Below are 23,802 nucleotides of genomic sequence, written 5' to 3' on the forward strand. Positions count from 1 at the left end.
TCTTACTAAGACTGCAGCACACAAGGGCCTAGAGCTGCTGCCCCATAGCCTTCTTACTAAGACTCACCTAGTCTCCAGGGTCCCCTGCCCAGGGTGACATGCCCCCACTTTCTAAGACCTGGACTTAAAGATCTGGGGCCCCCACCTCCCCAGGCTCACTGTGGGGTGACACTGGGAGGTGTCCCTGTTTCCACATCACCATCTGGAGCGTAGCCATGGACCTGATGGTCAAAGGCTCCAAGTGGCAGCCTGTATCATGCTCTCGAGGTGGGGGAGTTGGGGTGGGGTGCAGAGTGGCTTCTCCAGAAATCTGTTGCCAGCTCCCAACACCCTAGGACTTCTTTTCCTTGGCACACTTACTAGCCTACAAGTCCTCACCGCCAATTGAGAAACCCTGAGGCTCAAAGGGAGCTTCAGCCCCTAATTGAGGCCACATGAAAGCACTAATCCCTGACTCCTCACCTTGGCTTCTGACCCTTGACCTCGGGACCCTTGACCCCTTGCCCTGAGGCTCCTGACTTCTTCCCTCCGTGATCCAGACACTTCCTCCCGGCCGGGTCTCCACGGCACGTGGCTGTGTGCAGGGGCGGGCGAGGTTCTGTGGCCCTGGGAGGCTTTGGACTGGGGGAACCGCGGGGTCCCCGCCGCAGAGCCCCGCAGGGCGGCGCGGGTCCGGGGCGGGGACACGGAGGCAGCGGCCACTCGGAGGCAGCGACGGCGCGGGGAGGGCGGAGGCCGGGGCGCCCCAGCCCCTCGCCCCCGCCCCGCGCTGGCCGTGACGTCAGAGCCGGACCCGGTAAACGGAGAGGCGGCGGTGGGGCTCTGGGGAGGAGACTGTGACCCTGAGCCGCCCGGACAGACGGAGCCAGCAGCGCCCAGGGCAGGCAGCCGCAGAGCGCCCGAGGTAACACCGACCCAGCTCCCGACCCACTCGGCTCCGCGCTGGAAACAGAGAGCCGCCGGGGCTCGGGGGAGAGCGGGGCCCGGCCGAGGGCAGGGGAAGCCCCCCACCCCACCCCTCCCCGAGGTGCCGCGCGCGGGGCTCCGGGGCGTCCCGGGAAAGCTGGGGCGCGGGATGTGGTGCATGGTGCGCGGGGTCCAGCAACGCTTTCCGAGGGCTCGGGGGGTGAAGGGGGACCCGCGAGGGCGGTGAGGAGTCGGGAGGCGCCTGGGATGCGGCCCCGACGGCGCTCGTGGGCTTGATGAACAGGGAGCGCAGGTGCCGGGAGGACGCGCTGGCCGCAGGTGAGCCGAGGGTGGGACGCCCGGGCCGGTCCGGCTCCGCCGGGTGCGCGGGGCTCCCGGAGCGCCCCTCCGGCGGCCGGGCCGGGCGAAGTCTGAGCCCTGGGAGTTGGGGATCCCGCGGCCCCTCACGGCCCCTGACCGCGCCCCGCGCCCCGCAGCTGAGCCCCGGAGCCATGGCCCTGAGCGAGCTGGCGCTGCTCCGCTGGCTGCAGGAGAGCCACCGCTCGCGGAAGCTCATCTTATTCATCGTGTTCCTGGCACTGCTGCTCGACAACATGCTGCTGACCGTCGTGGGTACGTAGGGACTGGGCGTATCCCTTCCCCGAGCACCCCTTGCCATGCGTCCCACTTACCCGAGCGCGGTTCAGGAAGAGTTGGAGAACCCGCTTGGCAAAAAATGCATTCCCCAATGCTGCAGAACCTGGCCTACTAGCTGCGTTTGTGGCTTCGTTTTCCTGGCGGCCCAGTGAAAAAATGTGACATCTGATAACACTCGGAACTTATGTTTCCTTCTGATAATTTCCTACTTCCCCTTGTCACTTTCACTGCAGTTTAAAAAAAAAAAAAAATCCTATTGAGGAGCAATTACCAGGATTCTAAATGGTGTTGTAATAATTATTATGCCACCTGCAAAGGTGGGTTAATACTTGGGTGTATCCCCTAAAGGAACAGGCCATCATCCCGCCTTCCACAAAAGGAGGGGACATTTAAATGCATTGATTTCATGAATGACTTGGGATGGAGACATTGCAGGACCTGTTTCAAGAGCAATTTTGACAGTGTTGGTTTTAGTCTTTTTCCTGGAATGGATTTTTGAAAAACTAAACAATTGACATCCAGTTCTCTTAATTAGCTCCATTAACAGCAACAGATCTGACATGTTTTTCCTTAAAAAGATCCCAATTTTTAATGAATAAGGTGATTTTTTTTTTTTTAAAGGGTTGGTTCCCTTCTCTCCATGTAAGGTTCTCTGGTGAAGGTTTTCAGAACATCAGATAGGTTTTCACTTTCAGGAATATCTGAATTCTGTAACAAGGGCCCAAGTCCTCCTTTGTCTTGAGTGTTCTATTAGACACATGCCCAAAGCTTCAATTACATCAGTTTTTCTTTCCCTTTACGAGAGTCTCAGAAATTCTTGAATCTTCCAGGTTGTAGAAAATATTGCAGCTTCCGACTCAAGCAGTAGGAAGATGAAGGGGGCCTGGTGCAGTGGTTCCCAATTATTGCTTCCTGCAGGTTTATTTTTTCCTAAGCCACATAATGAAATTTAGGTTTCTATTGCCTTGATTCATTTACTTAAAGGTCTTTCTAGCCTCTTTCTGAGAAGGACTGGTTGACCCCAGGTCAGTACTGACTAGACTTCAGGTCTTGCTTTCCTAAAATATTCCCGTGAAGAAGCCCTGTGAAGAGAAAGCCCACAGAGGACAAGGGGGTCTCTGGGGCCGGACAGGTGTGCACAGAGGCTGATCCTGAGAGCGGCCGGAGCCTTGGCAGCCTTGGGGGCTTTGTTCTCAGAGCTAAGCCATGCGAACTTGTTCTGCGTGGGTGCGGGGGTCCCATTCCTGAGGCAGATGTGCCCCTTCTCTGGGCTCATTTAGCGTTGGGCATGACCCCAGTTTTGCTGGCTTTCGTCCTAGGAGAGGGTCCGTGTAGTCACCACTCTCCTATTCTTGTCCCCAGTCCCCATCATCCCAAGCTACTTGTACAGCATTGAGCATGAGAAAGATGCTGCAGAGATCCAGACAGCCAAGCCAGTGCTCACAGCCTCCACCTCTGGCGGCTTCCAGAATATCTTCTCTTATTACGACAACTCCACCATGGCCACTGGGAACCACACTGGCGACTTTCACGGGGGGCTGCTGCCGAAGGCCACCACGCAGCGCATGGTGACCAACAGGTCTGCTGCCCCTTCCGACTGTCCCAAGGAAGACAAAGACCTTCTGAATGAGAATGTGCAGGTTGGCCTGTTATTTGCCTCGAAAGCCACCGTCCAGCTCCTCACCAACCCGTTCATCGGACTGTTGACCAACAGGTAGGTTATATTATTTTGGTCGGAGAGTTCAATGTTTATCTTGTTCCAAATCGCTGGCCCCTGGGAGTCTGTTTCACATTCATTTATCAGCATCTGGAGAACCAAAGCTGGGGAAAAATCCAGTCTCCTTCGCCTTAGGTTTCTGTCCTTTGTCACCTTCCTGTTTGATCCTCCCTTTCATGGCCACCATGGCCACCACCGTGGGGTCGTACGTGCCATGCCGCTTTCTTTCCTCTTCCACCTCTGGTCCTGCACATCCGAGTAGACAGCCGAGGTGGTGTCCTCCAGGGCTGGCGTGGCCAAGGCGCATGTGGACGGCCAGGTGGAGAACATAGGAGGTGACCTGCAGTCCTGCTGTGTGTCATGAAACACCTGGCCGACTCCGAGGTCCTGGGCACTGCACCACCTCTTCCCCTGGCAGCTTGCTGAGCTGTGGCCACGTGCACGAAGGGAAGATAATTTTTTTCTGGCTAATTTGGGCTGCCCTAACTAGCTTTACATGAATCCGGATGTTCCGGAGTCTTTCGAGACCCATATTATTTTGAATAATTGTTCCCATTTCCATTGTCTGTGGCCATCCAGCAAATACTTGGTTCTTCTACAGCTGAGGTGGCCCAGCTCTGCCTGGCACATGGGGGCTCAAAGCACAGGACAGGGGGGGGCTTACAGAGGAAGGGAGGAGGTGTCAGCTGCAAAGAGTGGGAGCTGGTGGGGTGGCGGGCAGGGGGTGGGCTGCCATGTAGACAGTGTGGCCCCAAAGGCAGAATGAGAGAAATGTGGGGGTGTGAGGGCCCAGAGCCCTACCTGTGAACCAGGCCTAGAAGCGTGAACACAGACAAGGACTAGAGATGGAGAAGAGAACAAGAGAAGGGTGGTGAACTGAGGAGGGCAGGGCTGGGGTGCTGGGCGGGGCTGGGGCCCAAGTGCTGGAGGAGAGGGGAGGGGGTGTGTGGCGGGGGGTCCCTTGAGGGTCTGTAGAGCCTAGGTGGAGAGAGAGGGAGCCGAACACCCCCGGGTTTACTCCCTGGTTTAGGTTTACCTGACTTTGGCCTCGGGAAAGATGGAACCGGGCCAGCCAGGCCTTGTAGTAACCTATTGTTAGGCATTTTAAGCTATGAAGCTGGGCCTTGTATTCAGATACTATTAATGTTCCCCAGAAACATCAAAGCAAGCATGAGACCTTCTCAGAGTGTGACTGAGAAGGCAGGGCCAGCTCTGGTTAGGCTGGGGCAGCAGTGCCGCCGTGTCTGGGAGGTGATGAGGCTTGGGATGGTGGCGAGGGCTCAGAGAGGGGACAGCGGACCTGCCTTTCTCCTCACTACCTGTCCTCTGACGCAGACGTTGCTGGCAAGGTACTCATGGCATGTCAGATGGAAACATGTTTTCAACTTCTGTGATTTGCTTGTCTGCACGGAGTAGTGCCATTGAATCAATTTTAACCATCCCAAGCCACATCCCGCCTCCAGCGGGTAGTGCGCTGTAGTCAGGCAGCTACATAAAATGCAAAGCAAATTAACCCAGGACGATGGGCTGGTTGTGAGCCCACCAAGAGGCACCATTGTCAAGGTGGCATTCAGCAGTTCGTCTATTCTTTAGAAGGAAAACCAAAGAGACCTCTGTAGCTGCAGGGTTTTCTTTCTTTTTTCAAGACTAAAAGTGCTTCTTAAAATGCATGTGGTATAATTACAGCACACAGTTCAGGGTTTTGTGTTCTGAGAAAGCAAAGAGCTCAAATACTATATGGGAAAATTGAGGACATTATTGTAATCATGCCTTGCCAATTACTTGGGCGTGAGTGTTAGCTGTACAGCGCGTGACTCAGAAACTCGGCTGAAATCGTGTTAGCGTTCCAGTCTTCCAAATATAAATGGCAAATGAAAAGCTTTTTTTTTAAAAAAAAAAAATCCCGTTCATGTTTTTAATGCTTTGCTTGTGCTGTAGGGAGGCAGCTTGTTTAAAACCAGTAGGACCTTTCTCATTTTATTTTTTAAAAATTTTTTTTATTTTTTGTCTTTTTGCCATTTCTTGGGCCGCTCCCGCTGCATATGGAGGTTCCCAGGCTAGGGGTCTAATTGGAGCTGTAGCTGCCAGTCTACACCAGAGCCACAGCAATGCAGGGTCCGAGCCACATCTGAGACCTACACCACAGCTCACGGCAATGCCGGATCATTAACCCACTGAGCAAGGCCAGGGATCAAACCTGCAACCTCATAGTTCCTAGTTGGATTTGTTAACCACTGTGCCACGATGGGAACTCCTTTTTTTTTTTCCTTTCTCATTTTAAATACTCCACATGCTTTGATGTTGCAGGCCCCTGAGGCTCAGGTTTGGGGCTCCAAAAAAATTATCGTCCAAGAAGAAACAAATTTCCTTTAGCGACCTGTGAAACTTAGTCTGTGTGTCTGGTGAATAATCCCTTTGGGAATGTACTGAGCACAAAATTTTAATCCCCAACGCATCCTCCCAGCTCTTCAGCAAATTTCAAAATAATTTCTTCATCTTCTCACACTGCCTCGTGATGTGGGAATGCCAACAAATTTTCATATTGAAACAATTGAACCAACTCTGTGGTCCCTCCAGAGTGATCATGGTAAGTAATTTTTCTAACATTTTCCAAGCCCTGTAGATGTGAATTTGGGGACGTGCAGCATTTCCGGGCCCTCCCTGGCTCTGCGTAGAGAAGTAAGAATACGTTTCCCTTTGCAGAATCTTCCCTTGTGGGCCATTGCAAATAGCCTTTTGATGTAATTTGTGCCAATCACATCCGCAATTACCAACAAGATGTGTGACTCACATTTTCAGTGTTGTAAAGAAGTGAGTTTAGAGTGGCATTTGATGCTGGGTGTAAAACATATTAGTTTCTGATTGAAGAGTAGTTAAAACAGGAAGCATCAGATCTCGAGGAGACTTTAGCAAAAGCTTTTGGGTCAGTCTTAGTATTTCAGAGGCGATAGGGTTTGCTACTCAGGAGGAGAAAGTATTTGTCCAGACTCTCTGGCCAATGCCTTTCTCTCTTCTCGTTCTTTCCACTTGCTTACTGTTACCAGTGTGTACCTTTAGCTTCAATAAATAAGTAATGCAGGTCAAAATGGGTCTTTCTTGCACCTACTTGGGCTCTCCCTGGCTGCACAGGCTGAATGGGTAAAAGCCAAACAGTGGGTTGTTGGGTGCTCTTCTTATTCAAGGGGAGGCAGTTTAGAAAACATCAGCCTTTTTGGGAGGTGGTTCCTCCCTCACCTCCTTGGCCTTAGAAAAAGATCTTCCAGCTCAGAATGTGAGCTGGTCTGGCTTCCCAGTGTGTCTGCGGCGCTTCTGCCTCTGACAGTGGGGAGAAGCGAGGCCTCCTGCCTCCCCTAAGATGTACGGTGAGCTTCCTAGACACGGGCTTCTTGCTGTCAGTGGGACATACTCTGAAATGAGACTCCCACCAGCACACATGTCATATCCCGAACCCCTGTGTTACAACCTGGGGCCCCATTATTCCTGGTCATGGTGCTGTGGGGCGAGGGGCTTTTTGTGGGTGGGTAATACAGGAGACAGGCTGCCTGGCTCTTGTGTTAAATGTTGGATAAGATCTCAAGCCAGACCCTGAAAATAAAAAATGACAGTTCTTGGGCAGCATGTACGTGCTCCCTTGGCTGTTGTATGATACAGATAATTCCTGTGTCACTGATTCTCCAGGACTGTGTTTTTACTGAGGATTATGTGACCAGCTAGGGAGCAAAGGACCTCTGATTTTTGGTGAGGGTGGGGAATCCAGCGCCTGTGGGTGCCTGGCTTGACTTGAGCGCCGTCTTGGAGGTGTGTGTGACTTCTTTTCTCATTCTGGTTTATTCATTTCATAATCATAGTTGTGAGTATAGGAGTGTGGAAGGACTTAGACTAGCAACACCGGTTGTCATTTGGCCCAGCAGGCATGTTTTAGACAGGCACACACATAAGAGGAACGTTCCAGACAGGGCAACCAGGGAAACCAAGGGAAAACCAGCTTTACATTTCTCTCTCCCAAGCGTCAGGTGAAGCGCGTGGCATTGTCATCTTGCTTAACATAAGGCTCCCCTAGCAGTTGCATTTTCAGGCCCAAGACGCTGCAAACTGAACCCGGCCCCTCTGAAAGGGTTAACCTGCGGGGGGCGGGGCGGCTCCGGCTTGTCAAAGTCTCAGGGGTCTGCTTTTTATCAAGTCCACGTCAGTGGCCTAATTCATTTCCATAGTTACCTAGTATATTTGAAAGGCAGTTATTTTTCCTCACAAATCTTCACTAACATCTGAACCCCAGGGAGAAAGCCACAGGGCATGAAATCTCTACAGAATCTACTGTGCGTGGGTTTGTTTTTTTTTTTTTCCCCTCTAGCTTCAGGCAGTGGGTCTGGAGTGGGCTTTGTAGGAATAAGCAGTGACCTTTTCAAAGAGTTTTTCCACAGCAGGGAAACCAGCTATTCTGGAAAGGGATCTCCCCATCCTAGATGTTGGCAAGATGCTGGGGATGGCGTGACGGAGTCTCTGCTTTGAAATCCAGAGAAGCCGGCGGTGGAATCGGCTCCTCGTGGGAGCAGAGCCTTCAGTGAGCTGTGTCGGGGACACCTGGAGAATAAGAAATCCAAGGCGTGTGATGGTCCCCGGACGCATCTACTAGCTGCAAAGGACAGACCCAGGGCTCACCCTAAGAATTTTGTTTTATTTGCCGAAAGGTTGACCGTAAGCTTCCTAGTACATCCTAGCAAATGTAAGCTACCTTTCCGTTCACTGAAACGGGGGTGTTGCGATCATTGAATAGCGAGATGTCACCTCTTGTCTCATCTTGTACCCGCCCTGTCCCTTGCTTTAGTCCCTCCACATAGCAGAGGAAGCCAAAGTCTGAGCAAGCCTGAGAAGTGAGTTTACGTTAATCTCCAGAAGAAAGATAAACTAGTTAGTAGCATTAGCGAAAATGTCTCGATTGTCAGGACACATTCAGGGACAGCGTGGGGTTTCTCTGCTGACTGGGTAGGGACAGGTTATGAATATAACGCTTTCGGCTTTGCGTTTTTCTCCAGGATTCATGCATATGATTTTCATTCTTACTCCAGTTGGATCCGCCGCTCCCTGATGCTCTCTCTGCAGGATGACTCACGAGGGGATGATAATGGGATATTTGGCTAAAGGTTCGCCACATCAGATGTAGGTCATCTTAGTGGCACTGTAATTGAGGTGGCATTAAATGGGGACAAGAGGTGACTCGGACGTTTATGACTAATGTCAGCTGAGGCTCTGTCCAGCGAGGAGGCGTCGTGGGGAAGGAGAAGGGCCGTGGCGATCTGCCCCTCACTCAGTGACCTGGGGCCTTGGGCAGCTTTCCTGAGGAGGGGTGCTCAGGGGCAGGAGAGTCTGGGGCAGGGGGGTGGGGGGACACCAGGAGCTGGATTCGCCTGGGGGCGGCTCTGGGGAAGGAAGCTGCCCAGCCCTTTCCACTGGGCGGCCCTGTCAGCGGCGTGGCTGGTGTGGGAAGTGTAGGGCATGTGTCATGAGATGAAGCAGCATGTGCCCAGTGGCATCAGAAGCAGGTGGTTTGCTCTGTGACGGCTGGTGAGCCAGTGCACCTCTGAACCTCGGCTTTCTCATCCAAGTTGAAGGCTTGGACTGGCCAGCCTAGGAGTTTCCTTCTAGCTTTGCTGTTTGGTTATTCCACTCATGCTTTGTTGAAATCCCAATGAAATTAGAAAACAAAAACAAAAACCACAGAGTTCCTGTCGTGGCTCAGTGGAAATGAAGCTGACTAGCATCCAGGAGGACGAGGGTTCGATCCCTGGCCTTGCTTAGTGGGTTAAGCATCCATCACTGCTGTGAGCTGTGGTGCAGGTTGCAGATGTGGCTCGGACCCTGCGTTGCTGTGGCTGTGGTGTAGGCTAGCAGCTGTAGCTCCGATTCAACCTCTAGCCTGGGAACCTCCATATGCTGTGGGAGCGGCCCTGAAAAGACTAAAACAACAATAACAACAACAAAACCCCCAAACCACAATAGTAGCTGCAGCATTTTGAAAGAAAAGACAGCACCTGGCCTTGGTAAAAAGAACCCTCCACGACACACAGCCCTGTGGGTATGGAGCCACCTGGTCCTAAAAGATACTGTGGACCCTGCATTCCACTCACCCCATGTGAACTTCTGCTCTGGTGACTGGTGTCCCCACCAAAGTGTCTATTAGCAGGACCTGGCACACCTTAGGCACTCGAGATATACCCACTGCCCTGAATTTGGGGCAAGTGACTTAAATTCCTGGAGCCTCAGTATGGCCATCTGAAAATAGGGAAAAAGCCAGTTAGGTCTCAGAATTATGGTGAGAATCACAGGTGACCCTGCACACCAGTTCCTTGTGTACTGTTTCCAGGAATGTTGGAGCATCCCTGTAAGAAGGAGCCCACCCCCGCTGTGTGTGACCAGGTGACCTTGGCTAGTGGCTGGGCTGGAGGCTGGATGTAACATCGCTGGTATTCCAGTAGCTTTGACACATGTATGGTTTCTCCAAGTAGGAGCTTGAAGGTGGTGAGAAAGAGGCCTGTGTTTATTCCAGAGCAGGCGTATGTCCGTTCTTCCCCCAGACATGTGATAGTTGTTAAGGAAAACTAAGCACCTGTGAATTCTCTCTGAGCCTCTGGAAGTTTCCTTAGTCGGTATCCAATGGGGCCATGTTGGACCCGGTGTTGTGAATGGGCTTCTTTTGCCCACATGGGTAAGTGCACAAAGCAGGCAGCTTGGGACTTGCGGAGACAAGAGAAGCTGCTCTTTGATGGCATCGGAACAGTGGTTCAGAACCCTGGTATTCCCAGTTCGCTGGATTGGCTTCAAGCCCCGCTTTGTGAATTATAAGCTCATTTCAGGTTACAACAGAGGAATCTTTGCCTGTGTTTGTGGGAGGGTGACTGCCTGGGAATGTCATGATTTTGTGATGATTCGGTTTCTGGATGCTCATAAAGCAGTTAAGAAAAATAGGAGCTTGGGGAGTTCCCATCGTGGCTCAGTGGTTAACAAATCCGACTAGGAACCATGAGGTTGCGGGTTCGATCCCTGCCCTTGCTCAGTGGGTTAAGGATCCGGCGTTGCCGTGAGCTGTGGTGTAGGTTGCAGACACGGCTCGGATCCTGAGTGGCTGTGGCTGTGGCTGTGGCCGGCAGCTACAGCTCCAATTAGACCCCTAGCCTGGGAACCTCCATATGCCATGGGAGTGACCCTAGAAAAGGCAAAAAGACAAAGAAAAAGAAAAAGAAAAATAGGCTCTTGGGAGAGTTCTCTTGTGGGTCAGTAGGTCAAGGCTCCAGCGTTGTCACTGCTGTGGCTCAGGTTTGATCCCTGGCCCGGGAATTTTCACATGCTGCAGGTGACGCCAAAAAAGAAAAATATTGAGCTTGACCAGAACTTTTAGGAGGGTTCAGTTTTGAGCCACATAGGCCTTCTGTCTACCTGAGGAGGTGGTAAAGTTTGCAAGGAAAAGTCCTAGACTGGATGGAATAGCCCTGAGTGAGCCCTAGGACGTGTGACAAGTCAGTTTTTGGCACCTTAGTTTCCTTATCTGTAAAATGGGAAAGTTAGCCAATCATTTGGCTCATGGTTGTAAGTACTTAGAGAATTGAGTTTAACCTTTAGGTGAAGACATTGTCATTATGACTTTTTTTTTTTTGTCTTTTTAGGGCTGCACCCACGATATAGGGAGGTTCCCAGGCTAGGGACTGAATCGGAGCTGCAGCTGCCAGCCTACGCCACAGCCACAGCCACGCCAGATCCGAGCTGGGTCTTCCACCTACACCACAGCTCATGGCCACATCGGATCCTTAACCCACTGAGCAAGGCCAGGGATCGAACCCGCAACCTCATGATTCCTAGTTGCATTTGTTACCGCTGTGCCACGGCAGGAACTCCCTCATGCCCTCATTCTTATGCCCCGTGCATATGACAGGGACCCACCTGCTTGTTTAATCTGCAGAAACAGAGGGAAAGGAAGAGAATGGGTGAGGACACATTTCTGAAGCACTGTTATGTCCCAGGTGCGTCTGGTAGCAGTTTAACATTCATGTCTCGTTTACTACCCGCTTCAACTCCGGGAGTGGGGGGTGCTCGCTGTAAGGGGTTGAGGGGCGATTTGCCTGGGTGGAGTGGCAGGGCCAGGTGTCAGCCAGGGCTTTGACACCAGAAGCCAGGGTCTTCCCACCTCTCCTGTCCACCTGGCGACAGAGCCCTGTATGGACACCCATCTTACAGGGGAATTAGGATGCTGAATTTTTGCACAGAAAACAAGGCCTGTCTTTCTCCACTGGACCTCATCGGGGTCAACATGAAGACACATCTGAAAATCTGCTGCTGCCTGTTGCCTCTTAGATGTAGGGCCGTTGTGTCTGCTGTCCATTGAATCACATGGTGACCTTTTGCGAGAAGCATTTGATTGCCGTTTGTCCCTTTGGGGGCAGCTCTAGCAAAGACTATAATTAAAGAGCCTTGTTCACAATGATGGAAATAGGAGCTGTGTATTTTGGATGTGTTCTGGGTTCCTTGCCAATATTAACATTTATTCCAGAGAAATTTCTCTTCAGAGAGGCAGTCCATAAATGTATTCACGTTGCAAGACAGTCAAACACAAAAAAGGTCATGTCGGAAGAAGCACCTGCTATATGAACTTTTAGCAAAGTTGACTGAACACTTATCCACCTGATCCCAAGGGGTAAGCGGGAGAGGCTCAGTCGAAAGGCTTAAAAAAACTACAAAGCAGTCACCAGGTTTTCGCTGTGGTCCTGTTTTGCAGAATCGGCTATCCGATCCCAATGTTCGCTGGCTTCTGCATCATGTTTATCTCCACAATTAGTAAGTGGCTGACGTGTGCCCTCTGAATGTGGGTCCCTGGCTGGGCTCTGACCGCAGCCACCCACCCATTGGGAATTGAGAACACAGCCTGGGGGTGGGTGTGTCGGCAACAGCTGCAGAACAGAGCCCATAGGAGAGGGCTTCAGGGAGCAGAAGCACCCTGCAGGGGTGGTTGGTACAGAAACGCCCCGTGGGGTGAGAGGAGCCCTGCAGAGGACCCCGCGGTCACAGCATCAGCAGGGCCCGCACTGATGCGCCGCTCTCCCCTCTGCAGTGTTCGCCTTCTCCCGCAGTTACGCCTTCCTGCTCATCGCCAGGTCACTGCAGGGCATTGGTTCCTCCTGCTCCTCCGTAGCTGGTAGGTGTAGACACGCCGAAGTCAGTGCCTGGGGATCTTCGATGTGTCTGAGGGGCTGCTGGCATTGCCCGGGCTGGTGGCCTCTACAGAATGAGTTGGAATGGTTCAGGGAATCAAAGCATTGGTGGTGGTGGGTGGCAGTGGGTTCATGGAGGAGGTGCCCACTTCTTCGTGATTCTGCTTGGCCGTATGTTTTGTTGGTCTGGCAGGTGTGGGAAGGGCGAGTCTGGGGCTCCCAGAGCTCAGCTGTTAGCCTTTCTTTTCCTGTTTAGGGATGGGCATGCTGGCCAGTGTGTACACCGATGATGAGGAGAGAGGCAACGCCATGGGGATCGCCCTGGGAGGCCTGGCCATGGGGGTCTTAGGTGGGTGCGGTGCTGCGGAGGCCAGCTGGGAGGTGGGGCCCTTGCCCATGGCTGTCCTCTTTCCTCCCCTGCTTTCATGGAGCCTTTGTAAAGCGGTGGGAGGATTCTGACCTGGGCTCCCCAGACCTCGAGGGCCCAGATATAAAACCAGGTCTTGAACAGGGTGGTCTGCCAAGGTCCTTCCCCTTGGACGTTCTCTGAGTCGCATCCCACCTGAGGACCTTCCCGCTCTCTGAACCTGCCTCCCTCAGCGGCCCTGGCCGAGCTCCCAGACCCGGGGCAAGCACCTCCGCTGAGCCGTCCTCGTCTCCTCCGCCCTCTGTTGCGCTGCTGGCCTCATCTGGGAGCCTGTGGTCCCTGGCTGTGCTGCTTTATAAGGACCACGAAGCCCTCATTGGTCCATTTTCCTGCGCATGTCTGTTCTCTGGGTTCTTAGTTTTCTCTGACCTTTACTTTTGGGGTGAACTTTATAGGTTCTTGCTCATGTCTCAGGTGTGAAACTTTACCACTTGGAGGAAGTTTTCAGGGCAGCTTAACACTGCTGAGCGGAGCATGGGGTGGCCAGCCCACCTAGTGTTTGGAACAGAGTGGAGGGAGAAGTGGCTCTCGTTTGGGGGTTGGGGGGCATCAGCCCTGGGGCCTGGCACTGCCCCTCTCTTCCCTGCAGTGGGCCCCCCCTTCGGGAGTGTGCTGTATGAGTTTGTGGGGAAGACGGCTCCGTTCCTGGTGCTGGCCGCCCTGGTGCTCTTGGATGGTGGTGAGTGAGTCCACGTGGGTGCCTTGGCCATGACCTTGGGGGCGGTGAGCTCGGGGTCCCTGTGGGCAGGGGCCGGGGACACACTTTCCTTTTTCTCTCTTGTAGCCATTCAGCTCTTTGTGCTCCAGCCGTCCCGGGTGCAGCCAGAGGTGAGCAGCAGGGCAAGGTGGGCCTGTGGTGGCCGTGTGGCCTCTTCTAACTCCTGTTTTCCCAACAGAGCCAGAAGGGGACACCGCTAACCACGCTGCTGAGGGACCCGTATATCCTCATTGCTGCAGGTGGGTGCCCAGCTGCCCCGCTTCTTCCCAGCCAAGGGCCGGGGGGTGCATGGCGAGGACCAGTGTTCATTTTGCTGCTGGAAACATTGGGCTGCAGGAAAACATGAAAGGCACACAAGAGATCATAAGTCATGAGAAATGGTTTTCTTCCATCAGCAGTTCTGGACACAGCCAAGCTCCTTTGTGGTTTTTCATTTGGGGCAAAGATGTCTGAGTCCCAGAAATGCCCTCCACAGCGGATTGTTCAGGGCCAAACTTGCTCACTGTGTTTGTGTCTGAGGCCATCATGCTTTGGCCTTGACCTTCGGGAAGGAGTCCGTGGCCTCCTGCCGGCGGCTTAGGTGGGTGGTCTGAGTCACCTTGGCATCTCTGAATAGAGACCACAGCAGGGGCCAAGGGGAAGCCCTTCCCCCGCCACCCGCCCTTTCTGTGGAGCTGCCATCCTGTGCAGAGGCAGGCAGGCCGGCTGGAAGACACCCTTCGGGTTCTTGGCCCAGGTGGGCTCAGAGGACACCCTGGGGTCCTCTGGCTCTTGGGGGTGGGGGCATTATCCTGCCCATTGGCAGCATCCGTCCAAGTGACTGTCCTCCCACGACCATCCCAGGGGCACAGACCCAGGGCTGCCTCAGGAGGGGCCAGCCTATGCAGCCTGGGCCCGGACGCTGTGGTCAGCAGTGGCCCTTGGGGTTGGGCCGGAGAGGACAGCCGTGCAGTGTGGCATCAGTCTGGTTAGGGTTCCCTCCAGTTAGGGTCACAGGTGCTGCGGCTGGGGGAGCCTGGGGGGAGCTGAGGCCCTCCATCCTGAGGGCATTCAGAGTCGCTGTTTTCAAAACCCCAGGCTGGTCTTGTTAAGCCGTCTGCTGCTGGGTTTCTTCAGGGCAGCACATAGGCGTCTCTAGTCTAGACCTTGTCTGTCATGCCTGTTGACCAAAGGGTTCTAAACCTGGTGTGGTGACCTCCTCATGCAGGGGGAGCTCTCAGTGCCCCCAGCAGGACACAGGGAAAAGATTCCAGAGCTGAGCTTCCCCTGGAGCCCTGGCTGTCCAAGGTAGGGATGGGGAGATGTGTGGTGAGAGGTGGGGGCCAGAGGTGCGGGTCCCTGCCCTTTGGGGCAGACCTGTGGGCGGGTAGTGCTGCCTCGACCCTCGCAGCCTTGCTCCTACCCGCAGAAGAAACATAGAGATCCAGCCAGCCTAGATGGGGGAGCTGGGGGCCAGGCAGTGTCTCATTTGTACCAGTGGGATTTTAGTTTATGGAGGTGACTGAGTGATGAGGTTAATCACATTGAAGGAAGAGTTTATTATTTACATTCTCAAGAAAAGGGGGGGAGTTCCCTTTGTGGTGCAGCAGTGAACGAATATGACTAGGAACCATGAGGTTGCGGGTTCAATCCCTGGCCTTGCTCAATGGCTTAAGGATTTGGCGTTGCCGTGAACTGTGGTGTAGGTCGCAGATGCGGCTTGGATCTGGCATTGCTATGGCTCTGGTGTAGGCCGGCGGCTACAGCTCCAATTAGACCCCTAGCCTGGGAGCCTCCCTATGCCGTGGATGTGGTCCTAGAAAAGGCAGAAATACAAATAAAGGGGGGGGGGGCATGTGACATTGCTTGGGGCCACATAAGGAAGTGACAGGTTTGGGCAGGAGGCTGAAAGGGGTGAAGGGAAGGTCTAGGTCAGAGCCCCGGGATTTCCATGGGACAGACAGGGCAGGGTAAGCAGTTTGGGATTGGCTAGTTTAAATGATTCCAGTCCAGGAGTTCCCACTGTGGTGCAGTGGGTTAAGAATCTGACTGTGGCAGCTCAGGTTGCTGAGGAGGAGCAGGTTCGATCCCTGGCAGGGTACAGCGGGCTAAAGGATCTGGCATTGCTGCAGGTGTGGTGCAGGCCACAGCTCAGATTCAGTCCCTGGCCTGGGAACTTCCATATGCAGGTGAGGCCATAAAATTAAAAAAAGAAAATTCTAGTCTGGGGGCTGTCCCCATTGTCTGGGGGGATTTAAGTTCAGGGGATACTGGCAGGGTGGGTCAGAGTTAGATAAAGGGGGGCTCAGAGTATGGGCTCCAGATCACAGGAGGCGTGAACAACTCTGTTGTTAGATTGTCCCTGAAATTAAGGTCAAATAGTCAAGTACAGAATCCACGAAAACACGGAACAGGTGGGTGAGGGGAGTCCAGCCATTTCAGCATCATTTTTATGGTCTGTCTTTAAATGTTACAAAGAGTGAAAAAAACCTTTCTTCCCATTCTGACACCTTAATCACGACTGCACGATGTTCTCTGAATCAGGATTCTAGCAAATTAGAGGTTCCGCCGTACACGGCACAGGAAGTTCTCAGAACGATGGGAACAGTTCTGTGTGTTTTCTTCCAAATGGTTTTACATTTACAAAGGGATCTGGTTAACACAGTGATAATGATATTTACATGGCTACGCTATAGGTATAGTTGATTTAAAAAAAAGTCCTTCAACAGCATATTTGCACTGAATGCTCTAGATTTTGGGGCAACCAAGGGCCTCCTTAGAAATAATCTGTGTTCATGCCACAGATGAAAACATGGCTGTAAGAGCCTCAGGCTGCCTGAGTCAGTCTCTGTGTGATCTGGAAGTGGCCTGAGTTACTGAGTGGCCTCAAGCAAGTAACTTATTAATAAATTGGGAACGTTAAACCAAGTGATTTCTAAGCCTCCCTCCAGTTTCAAACTTTATGACTCTGGGGTTCTGGTTGTTTTCAGTAGTAATAATTTAAAAAGCACGGAGTTACTGTCGTGACTCAGTGGTTAACCAACCTGACGAGTATCCATGAGGATGTAGGTTCAATCCCTGGCCTCGTTCAGTGGGTTAAGGATCCAGCATTGCCATGAGCAGCAGTGTAGGTCACAGACACGGCTTGGATCCCTAGTTGCTGTGGCTGTGGTATAGGCCAGCAGCTACAGCTCCGATTCGACCCCGAGCCCAGGAACCTCCACATGCTGTGAGTGTGGCCCTCAAAAGATCAAAAAGAAAAAAAAAAAAAAAAAAAAGGCAGCCTTCCCCACTATCCCCTTAACGTGCGGTTTCTCTTTTTCTTATACAAGTAGAAGTTCTGGGTACCCCTGCTGATTGTTCTGGCTGTGGGCCCATGGGATTTCACTGTGTGGGGGACACTCGAGACCCCAAACAGAAGGACACTGACTGTCTTCTTCCCCTAAAGGGTCCATCTGCTTTGCAAACATGGGGATTGCCATGCTGGAGCCGGCCCTGCCCATCTGGATGATGGAGACCATGTGTTCCCCCAAGTGGCAGCTGGGTAAGACTGGGCTGGGTGCTTCTGATTCTGCAACTTTTTTCCCCAGGGTGGGTCTCGTTCTTGTAGCCCTGCTGAGCTGCTGGTAGCAGGATGATAAAGTGACTGTTTCTGTTTGACCCTTAAAGGGGTTGATGCTTAGGTTAAGCAGTGAGCTCTGGGGCTTGTTTCAGCTCCAGTGTCTGTGTCATCCCCGACGGATGCATGGTTAGTGCGAAGGCATCAGACCTGGGCGGAAGAGAGACCGCAAGAGTACATTTGGCGTCTCCCCATGTTTTTGATCTGGACTAGTTATTATATTAAGTGTATGCAGACAGCAATAACATTTATGTGAGAAAAACAACAAACTTAGTTCTTAAAAGGATGAATTTTTGAAAGTTTTTTTTCTTTTTCTTTTTCTCATTAGGTCCACACTTGTGGCATATGGAGGTTCCCAGGCTAGGGGTCGAATCAGAACTACAGCTGCTGGCCTGCGCCACAGCCACAGCAACTCGGGATCCAAGCCATGTCTGTGACCTACACTGCAGCTTGAGGCAACGCCAGATCCTTAACTCACTGAGTGAGGCCAGGGATCCGACCTACAACCTCATGGTTCCTTGTCGGATTCGTTTTTGCCTCACCATGACAGGAACACCCTGAAAGTATTTTTTAATTTAGAAAATAAAGCATGCTTATTGTTAAAAAATCAAGGAGTTTCCTGGTGGCCTAGCAATTAAGAATCCGGTTAGGAAGCCACTGCTGTGGCTCTGGTTATAGCTGTGGTGCAGTTTCCATCCCTGGCCCTGGAAACTTCTGTATGCCATGGGCGTAGCCAAAAAAAAAAAAAAAAAAAAAAAAAATCAAAGTACAGGGACTGAGGAAGTAAAAATTTAAAAATCTCATATTCAGCTTTCTGTCCTCTCCCTGCCCAGTCCTCTGTGACATTCGTTGTTAACAATTCATGTGTCTTTTTCCAGATAGTTCTGCGTTTATCACCATGTGTGTGAAATGCTTGAAAGCCCAACCAAAGTGGCATCTTGCCATTTATATCATTGTGCAACTTATTTTTCCATGTTTCTGTGTCAGAATGGGTAGATTTACTTTACAAAATTAATTAAATCTTAATTTTTTATCAAGTTACACATTCATGTAATTTTTATGTTAAGTAGCATCATAAATATCATGAGAAAACAGCAGTCTTTGTCTCATGCCTCCTCATGTCAAATCCCTTCCTCAGATTTGATCACCTTCAACTCTTGTAGTTATTTCTTCTAATTTCCTTTGTCTCTAAATAATATGTGTACACTCCTATTTTTGATTTCCAAGTTCGTTTATTGTCTACCAGCTTCCTAATAGAGTAGACAAGGCTCTAATGCCATTATTTTTCTTCTGGAAAATATGAACAACCAACTCACATGTTTTCTCGCCTTCTGTCCTTTCTTTCTCACCTTCTGATTTGGGTTAGATTGGCATGCAGTATTGATATTATTGTGACTATGTAAACATTGTTCGAAGATGAGCTCTTTCTTTTTAACAAACCTTTTGTTTTTCCTGGAGTTGGTAATTGCTGTGTATTTCCATTTCCTTAGATTTATGTGTAGTATTCCTGAATATATCCCTCAACTTCTTTTGCAGAGATGAAAGACCCTCTAAATGTGGCCAGGTATATCAGCAAACCTAAGCTTTCTGGTTATTTGCTTGCTGGTGGACATCTGTCCCATGTCATTCTGTCTTCCTGTTCTAGTCTAGACTTGTTCTCCAGGCCATCCTGAGATTCTCCTCTTCTCATACCTGGGCATCTTCTTTGCTTCTCTTCTATTTCTTGTACCCTCCTCTCCTGTGTTCCTCTCTCTTGGCTTACTTTCTCATTGTGTTGGAGCACATCCTCCAGCAGCTTCCTGAGAAGAGGGTGCTTGGCAGGTAAATGTTTTCTGAGATTCTACATATCTGCAGGCATCTTTATCTTGCCTCAGCTGTATCCTAAGTCTGGTCAACTTCATCTGTTTGGGTATATAATTCTCGGTTGGAAATTCTTTTCCTTCAGAGTCTTGAGGACGCTGTCCTGTTATCCTCTGGCATCCAGGGTTGCTGTTGAGGAGCCATGTCCTCATTCCCCATCTTCTTTTGGAGCTTGCAGGCTTCTCTTCCTCTCTAGGTTACTAGCATCCATGATGGTGATTTGCAGGGGGTCTGTTTTCCTGCACTGTGCTGGGCATTTGCTTGGTCAGTCTCCTCTGCTGAGAAACCCCTTCTTTCAGTTCTGGGAAACCTTTTTGTATGACTTCTTTAATCCTCCCCTCTCTTCTGTTTTCTTTACTGGTACTCCATTTGGTGAGATGTTGGACCTCTCCATTTTATACTTTTGATTTCTTGTCTTGCCTTCCCTATTTCCATTGATTTCTCCATCATCATCCTCTAAACTCTATTGGACTTTTATCATTGATGTCATCATTTCACAAATTTTGAAGAGTCCTTTCATATTTACCCTCAGTGGTTTTGTGTATGTGTGGGGGCTGTAGGGGGGTCGTCAAAATAATATCTTACCATTTAGTAGGAAGACTTCTCTTCACCTCCTACTTCAGCCTCTTATGTCAGTTTCAGTCTGCTGGGGTCGTTGAACCTTTTCAATTACAGGTTCTTTTAAGAAACCTTCTCCTGCCAGGGTGAACCATTGAGGGCTGGGGGAGTCCAACTGCTCCTAAAAACAGCCCTCTTTCTGGCTGACAGCCTCCACCCTCCAGGTTCACAACACCTGGAACCTTCAGTCTCTTAATGTTCTGGGTTCTGAGGCACAAAAGTTTTTGCTTCTTCAGCCCACTCCACGTGGAAGGGTCCAGTGTTCTGTGCTGCATCCATCGCTGCTTTTCCTGTGTGTTCCTCCCTCTGGTTGCCCTCTCCCTTCTTCTGTTGTCTGTCTTCGGCAGAGAGGGGAGGGTTTCTAGTTTTCTTTTATTCCTTTACTAAAATTGAAATGAGTTTTGGAGAGGGACTGCTGAACCCACAGATTCAATCAGCCCTGTTTAGCTGGAAGCCTGTCATTCATGCTAATGATTGCCTGTCTTTCTACTTTAAGGTTAGACCCTAAATTTTCAACCAATCCTTGTTGCTGAACATTTGGGTTCATTCCAATTTTTGCCATCAGAAACCATACTGCAGTGAAGGCCCTTTCTGTGTATTCCTGTTCCTGTTTGGAAGTACATGAAGTACATGTGACTGTAGGACAAATTCCTAAACTTGAATTTGCATTTTGATATTGGGTAGCATTGAACAAACACAGGTATTATCGATTGGCCTTTCAATCTTTCCCAATCGAGTGTGTGAGAAAAGGGTCTCATCTTGATTTATTTTTACAAATTCTTTGTGAGTGAAATTGAGCTCTTTTCATGTGTTTATTATCCATATCTATTCTCTGTACTGTGAATTTCTAATTAATATCCTTCGCCCATTTTTTTCTATTGAGTTTTTAAAAAAATTGATTGTAAGTATTTTAACAGATACTCATCTTTATCAGATGTTTCGCAAATGTTGCCCTTTGTTGTATGTCTCTGACTTGATAGATGGATTTTCTTTTTCTTTTCTTTTCTTTTTTTTTTTTTTTTGGCCACTCAGAACGTTTAAAATGCTACGAGTCAGATTGGGCAGGCTTCCTCTTTACGTCATTGTCATTTCTGGTCAAGCTCAGGAAGGCCTCGCCTATCTAGGCCAGGATGCTTTTTTCACCCATGTTTTCCTCCAACAAATTTGTGACTTGTTTTTTTACATTAAAATCTTGGATTTTCAGAGAATCCACTTTGCCCTCAGGTGTGTGGTGGGAATCTGGGGTTACGGTTTTCTGTCCGGCCTGCCAGCCCTACCCTCTGAGTCCATCTGATTCTTCCCGCGTTTCATGCTCAAAATGCCTGTGTGTCCTTGGGTCTGTTTCTGGACGTTGCTCTTCTGTTCCGGTTGTCTGCTTGTATTCCTGTGTCAGTTCCCTCCTATTTAATTACTATAGCTTGAGAGTGTTGCTTCATATCTGGAAGGCTGGTCCCTGCACACACAGATTTTTTTGTAAGAATTTATCAGTTGTCCTCCCCAGAGATTTGTTTTGCTTTTCATGGGCCTTTCTGCCTTTATATTAACATCTTCAGATGCAGCCTCTCCAGTCCTGAATAGGCTGACCTTGTGAGTGCCCCAGACCTTCCCCGGGTGAACGTGCATTGCCCTGTGGGGGTGTCTTGGCAGCTTCTGCCTCCTGGCTGGGGCTTGTCTCTGTCTTCCCTGCCATGCTTCAGGGGGCCCGGCCTGAGCCCTAGTCCTCTTGGCTTCTGCATTGAATTTCTGTTCCTTCATCAAAAAGTCCTCCGTTAGGAGTCCTCCTGTGGTGCAGTGGGTTGAAGACCCGCCGTTGTCACTGCTCCCTGAATGTTGAGGGCACAGACAAAAAGTCCCAGATGGCTGGATGTTGGGTCAGATGGAGACTGCTAATGGGTGGGAGGTTTCTTTTTGGGGTGATGAAAGTGTTTGGAGTTAAATAGTGGTCATGGTTGCACAACCCGGTGAATATCCTAAAAGCCAGTGAACTGTGTACTCTGAAAGGGTGAATTTTGTGGTAGGTCGGTTATGTGTCATCTGCCGCTATCAGCATCAAGGCCTGAAGAGGATGCCCTCATCTTTGGCCAAATTGCTGTTTGCTAACTCGAGGAGAGAGGAAGTCCACCCTCCTGCAGAGTAGGGGGCCCTCCTTGGCACCTTTGAGAGCCTCTGGGCTTCCTCTGCTGTCTCCAAGGCTGGGAAGTTCGGAGCCAAATTTCTGCCTAAGAACTAGGCTGAGTTTAGCTCTCAGAATCCTTCCCCCTTGACTTTCTCTCTCCTCGAGTTAGCAAACAGCAGGTTTGCAAAAGTTGAGGGGATGCTCTTCAGGCATTGATGCTGATAGCGGAGGATGACCCAGGGAAGCCATTTTTCTGGGGCCCGAGGTGAGGGGGGCCTCCGAGTGTCCTCAGGAGGCCCCGACGTGGGGGGCGTGTGGCTGCCACTGGAGCCCCGTGTCGGCCTTGCACGTGCTCCCAGGCAGAGACGCTCTTCTGGTGTCTCTGTTTTCTCCACTTAACCGACTTAACACGCTAATTGAACGCGTGTGGCCGCGTGCAGGGCTCTTCGTCTGCTGGGCCCTCCTCTTCTCCAGACGCAGCCCCGGGCTTTCTTTTATAAAGTCTCTCATGTCAGCCAGAGACCCGGGGCCAGCCGGCTTAGATAGCAGGCCGCGGGCTGCCTAGATTTCATCAGGAGGTCCTCTTGTGGGGCTTATCACCCAGGCCAGATGGCCCCTGACCCTACCTTTCCTCCACTGAGGTCACTGCTCCCTTGTCTCAGAGCTGGCCTTGTGTTTGCTCAAGAGACTCAAGTTTCTGTCCCTGTTTGCCGCCTCCTTTCTGGTGTGAGAGGAAGCGCCCCCTCCCCCTTCTGGGGCCTCGGCAGCTTGCATCCCACCCCTCCCGAGTCCCTCAGGCCCCTCTGAGCCTTAGTGAGAAGGTGGCGGACCTGGCCCTGAGGCCAGGACCCAGTGGCAGGAGGCGGGAGCCGCCCCTCCCTGTTCAAGGTCCTCTCCAGTCCCGTGTGAAGAGGGAAGTTTCCAGAGAAAGGCTGGAGGATTTGAAGTCAAAGCAGAATAATCTTACGAGCTGCGTGGGGGACACACGATTGCTCTTGTTGAATGCTGTGTTTGTGGCCGCGATTTTGGGGGGAGGTAAAGGTGCAGCCGCCCCCCACTCTGGAGGGCTCCCTTGTGAGCCTGGCCCCTCAACTCCTTGCGCTGCCCCCTTGGGGGTGGCCCTGGGTTTGGGTTGGTGGAGAGAAACACGTCATGGTGTCTCTACCTCAAGTCCTGGGTCAGGTTCCCAGAGACATCCAGAGGCTTAGGGAGTCAAAGTTCACGGTCATGGTGAGGCCTGGGACCCTGAAAGGGAAGCTTGAGCTCTGAGGAGCAGACTCGAGACAAGAGTCCTACAAGGGTCTTCCTTCTGGTTCTTTTTCTTTTTTCTTTTCTTTCTTTTTTTTTTTTTTTTTGGTGTGTGTGTTTTCTTTTTAGGGCACCTACGGCATATGGAGGTTCCCAGGCTGGGAGTCGAATCAGAGCTGTAACCACTGGCCTACGCCACAGCCACAGCAATCGCGGATTTGAGCCGTGTCTGCGACCTACACCACAGCTCACGGCAACACTGGATCCTTAACCCACTGAGCGAGGCCAGGGATCGAACCTGCGTTCTAATGGATGCCAGTCAGATTCGTTTCCCCTGCGCCATGATGGGAACTCCCCTTCTGGTTCTTTCAGGAGGTGTTGTGATGTAGTGCAGGATGGAAGGAGGGAAGGACTCTGCCTGCTGGTGGGGAACCTGTGCTGCTCCAGCCAGCTGTGACCTCGGGCGTGTCCTCCGCCAGCCTGGCTAGGTAGCAAAGACAAGATGATGCCAACACCCCGTGGTTCTGGGATGTGAGGACTTCAGCCTCCTGAGCCTCCTTTGGCTTTTTTTTTTTTTTTTTTTTTTGGCATTTCTTGGGCTGCTCCCGCGGCATATGGAGGTTCCCAGGCTAGGGGTCTAATTGGAACTGTAGCCGCCGGCCTACGCCAGAGCCACAGCAACGCGGGATCCGAGCCGCGTCTGCAACCTACACCACAGCTCATGGCAACGCGGGATCCTT

At 51.3% G+C, this 23,802-nt stretch overlaps 1 protein-coding gene across 1 annotated transcript in view; it reads left to right on the forward strand.

The window, feature by feature from the left end:
• The first annotated feature begins 840 nt into the window (after positions 1-840).
• Positions 841-23,802, forward strand: part of SLC18A2 (solute carrier family 18 member A2) — a 38,258-nt gene continuing 15,296 nt past the window's right edge. The window contains exons 1-10 of the mRNA XM_047762716.1: positions 841-904; positions 1,404-1,539; positions 2,926-3,277; positions 12,045-12,103; positions 12,378-12,461; positions 12,734-12,826; positions 13,494-13,583; positions 13,689-13,732; positions 13,801-13,861; positions 17,050-17,145. Coding sequence (XP_047618672.1) covers positions 1,419-1,539; positions 2,926-3,277; positions 12,045-12,103; positions 12,378-12,461; positions 12,734-12,826; positions 13,494-13,583; positions 13,689-13,732; positions 13,801-13,861; positions 17,050-17,145 — 1,000 coding nt within the window. The 5' untranslated portion in view covers positions 841-904; positions 1,404-1,418. The remainder of the gene's footprint in view (positions 905-1,403; positions 1,540-2,925; positions 3,278-12,044; positions 12,104-12,377; positions 12,462-12,733; positions 12,827-13,493; positions 13,584-13,688; positions 13,733-13,800; positions 13,862-17,049; positions 17,146-23,802) is intronic.

The sequence above is a fragment of the Phacochoerus africanus genome, chromosome 15 (assembly GCF_016906955.1).
Source record: "Phacochoerus africanus isolate WHEZ1 chromosome 15, ROS_Pafr_v1, whole genome shotgun sequence".
NCBI lineage: Eukaryota > Metazoa > Chordata > Mammalia > Artiodactyla > Suidae > Phacochoerus > Phacochoerus africanus.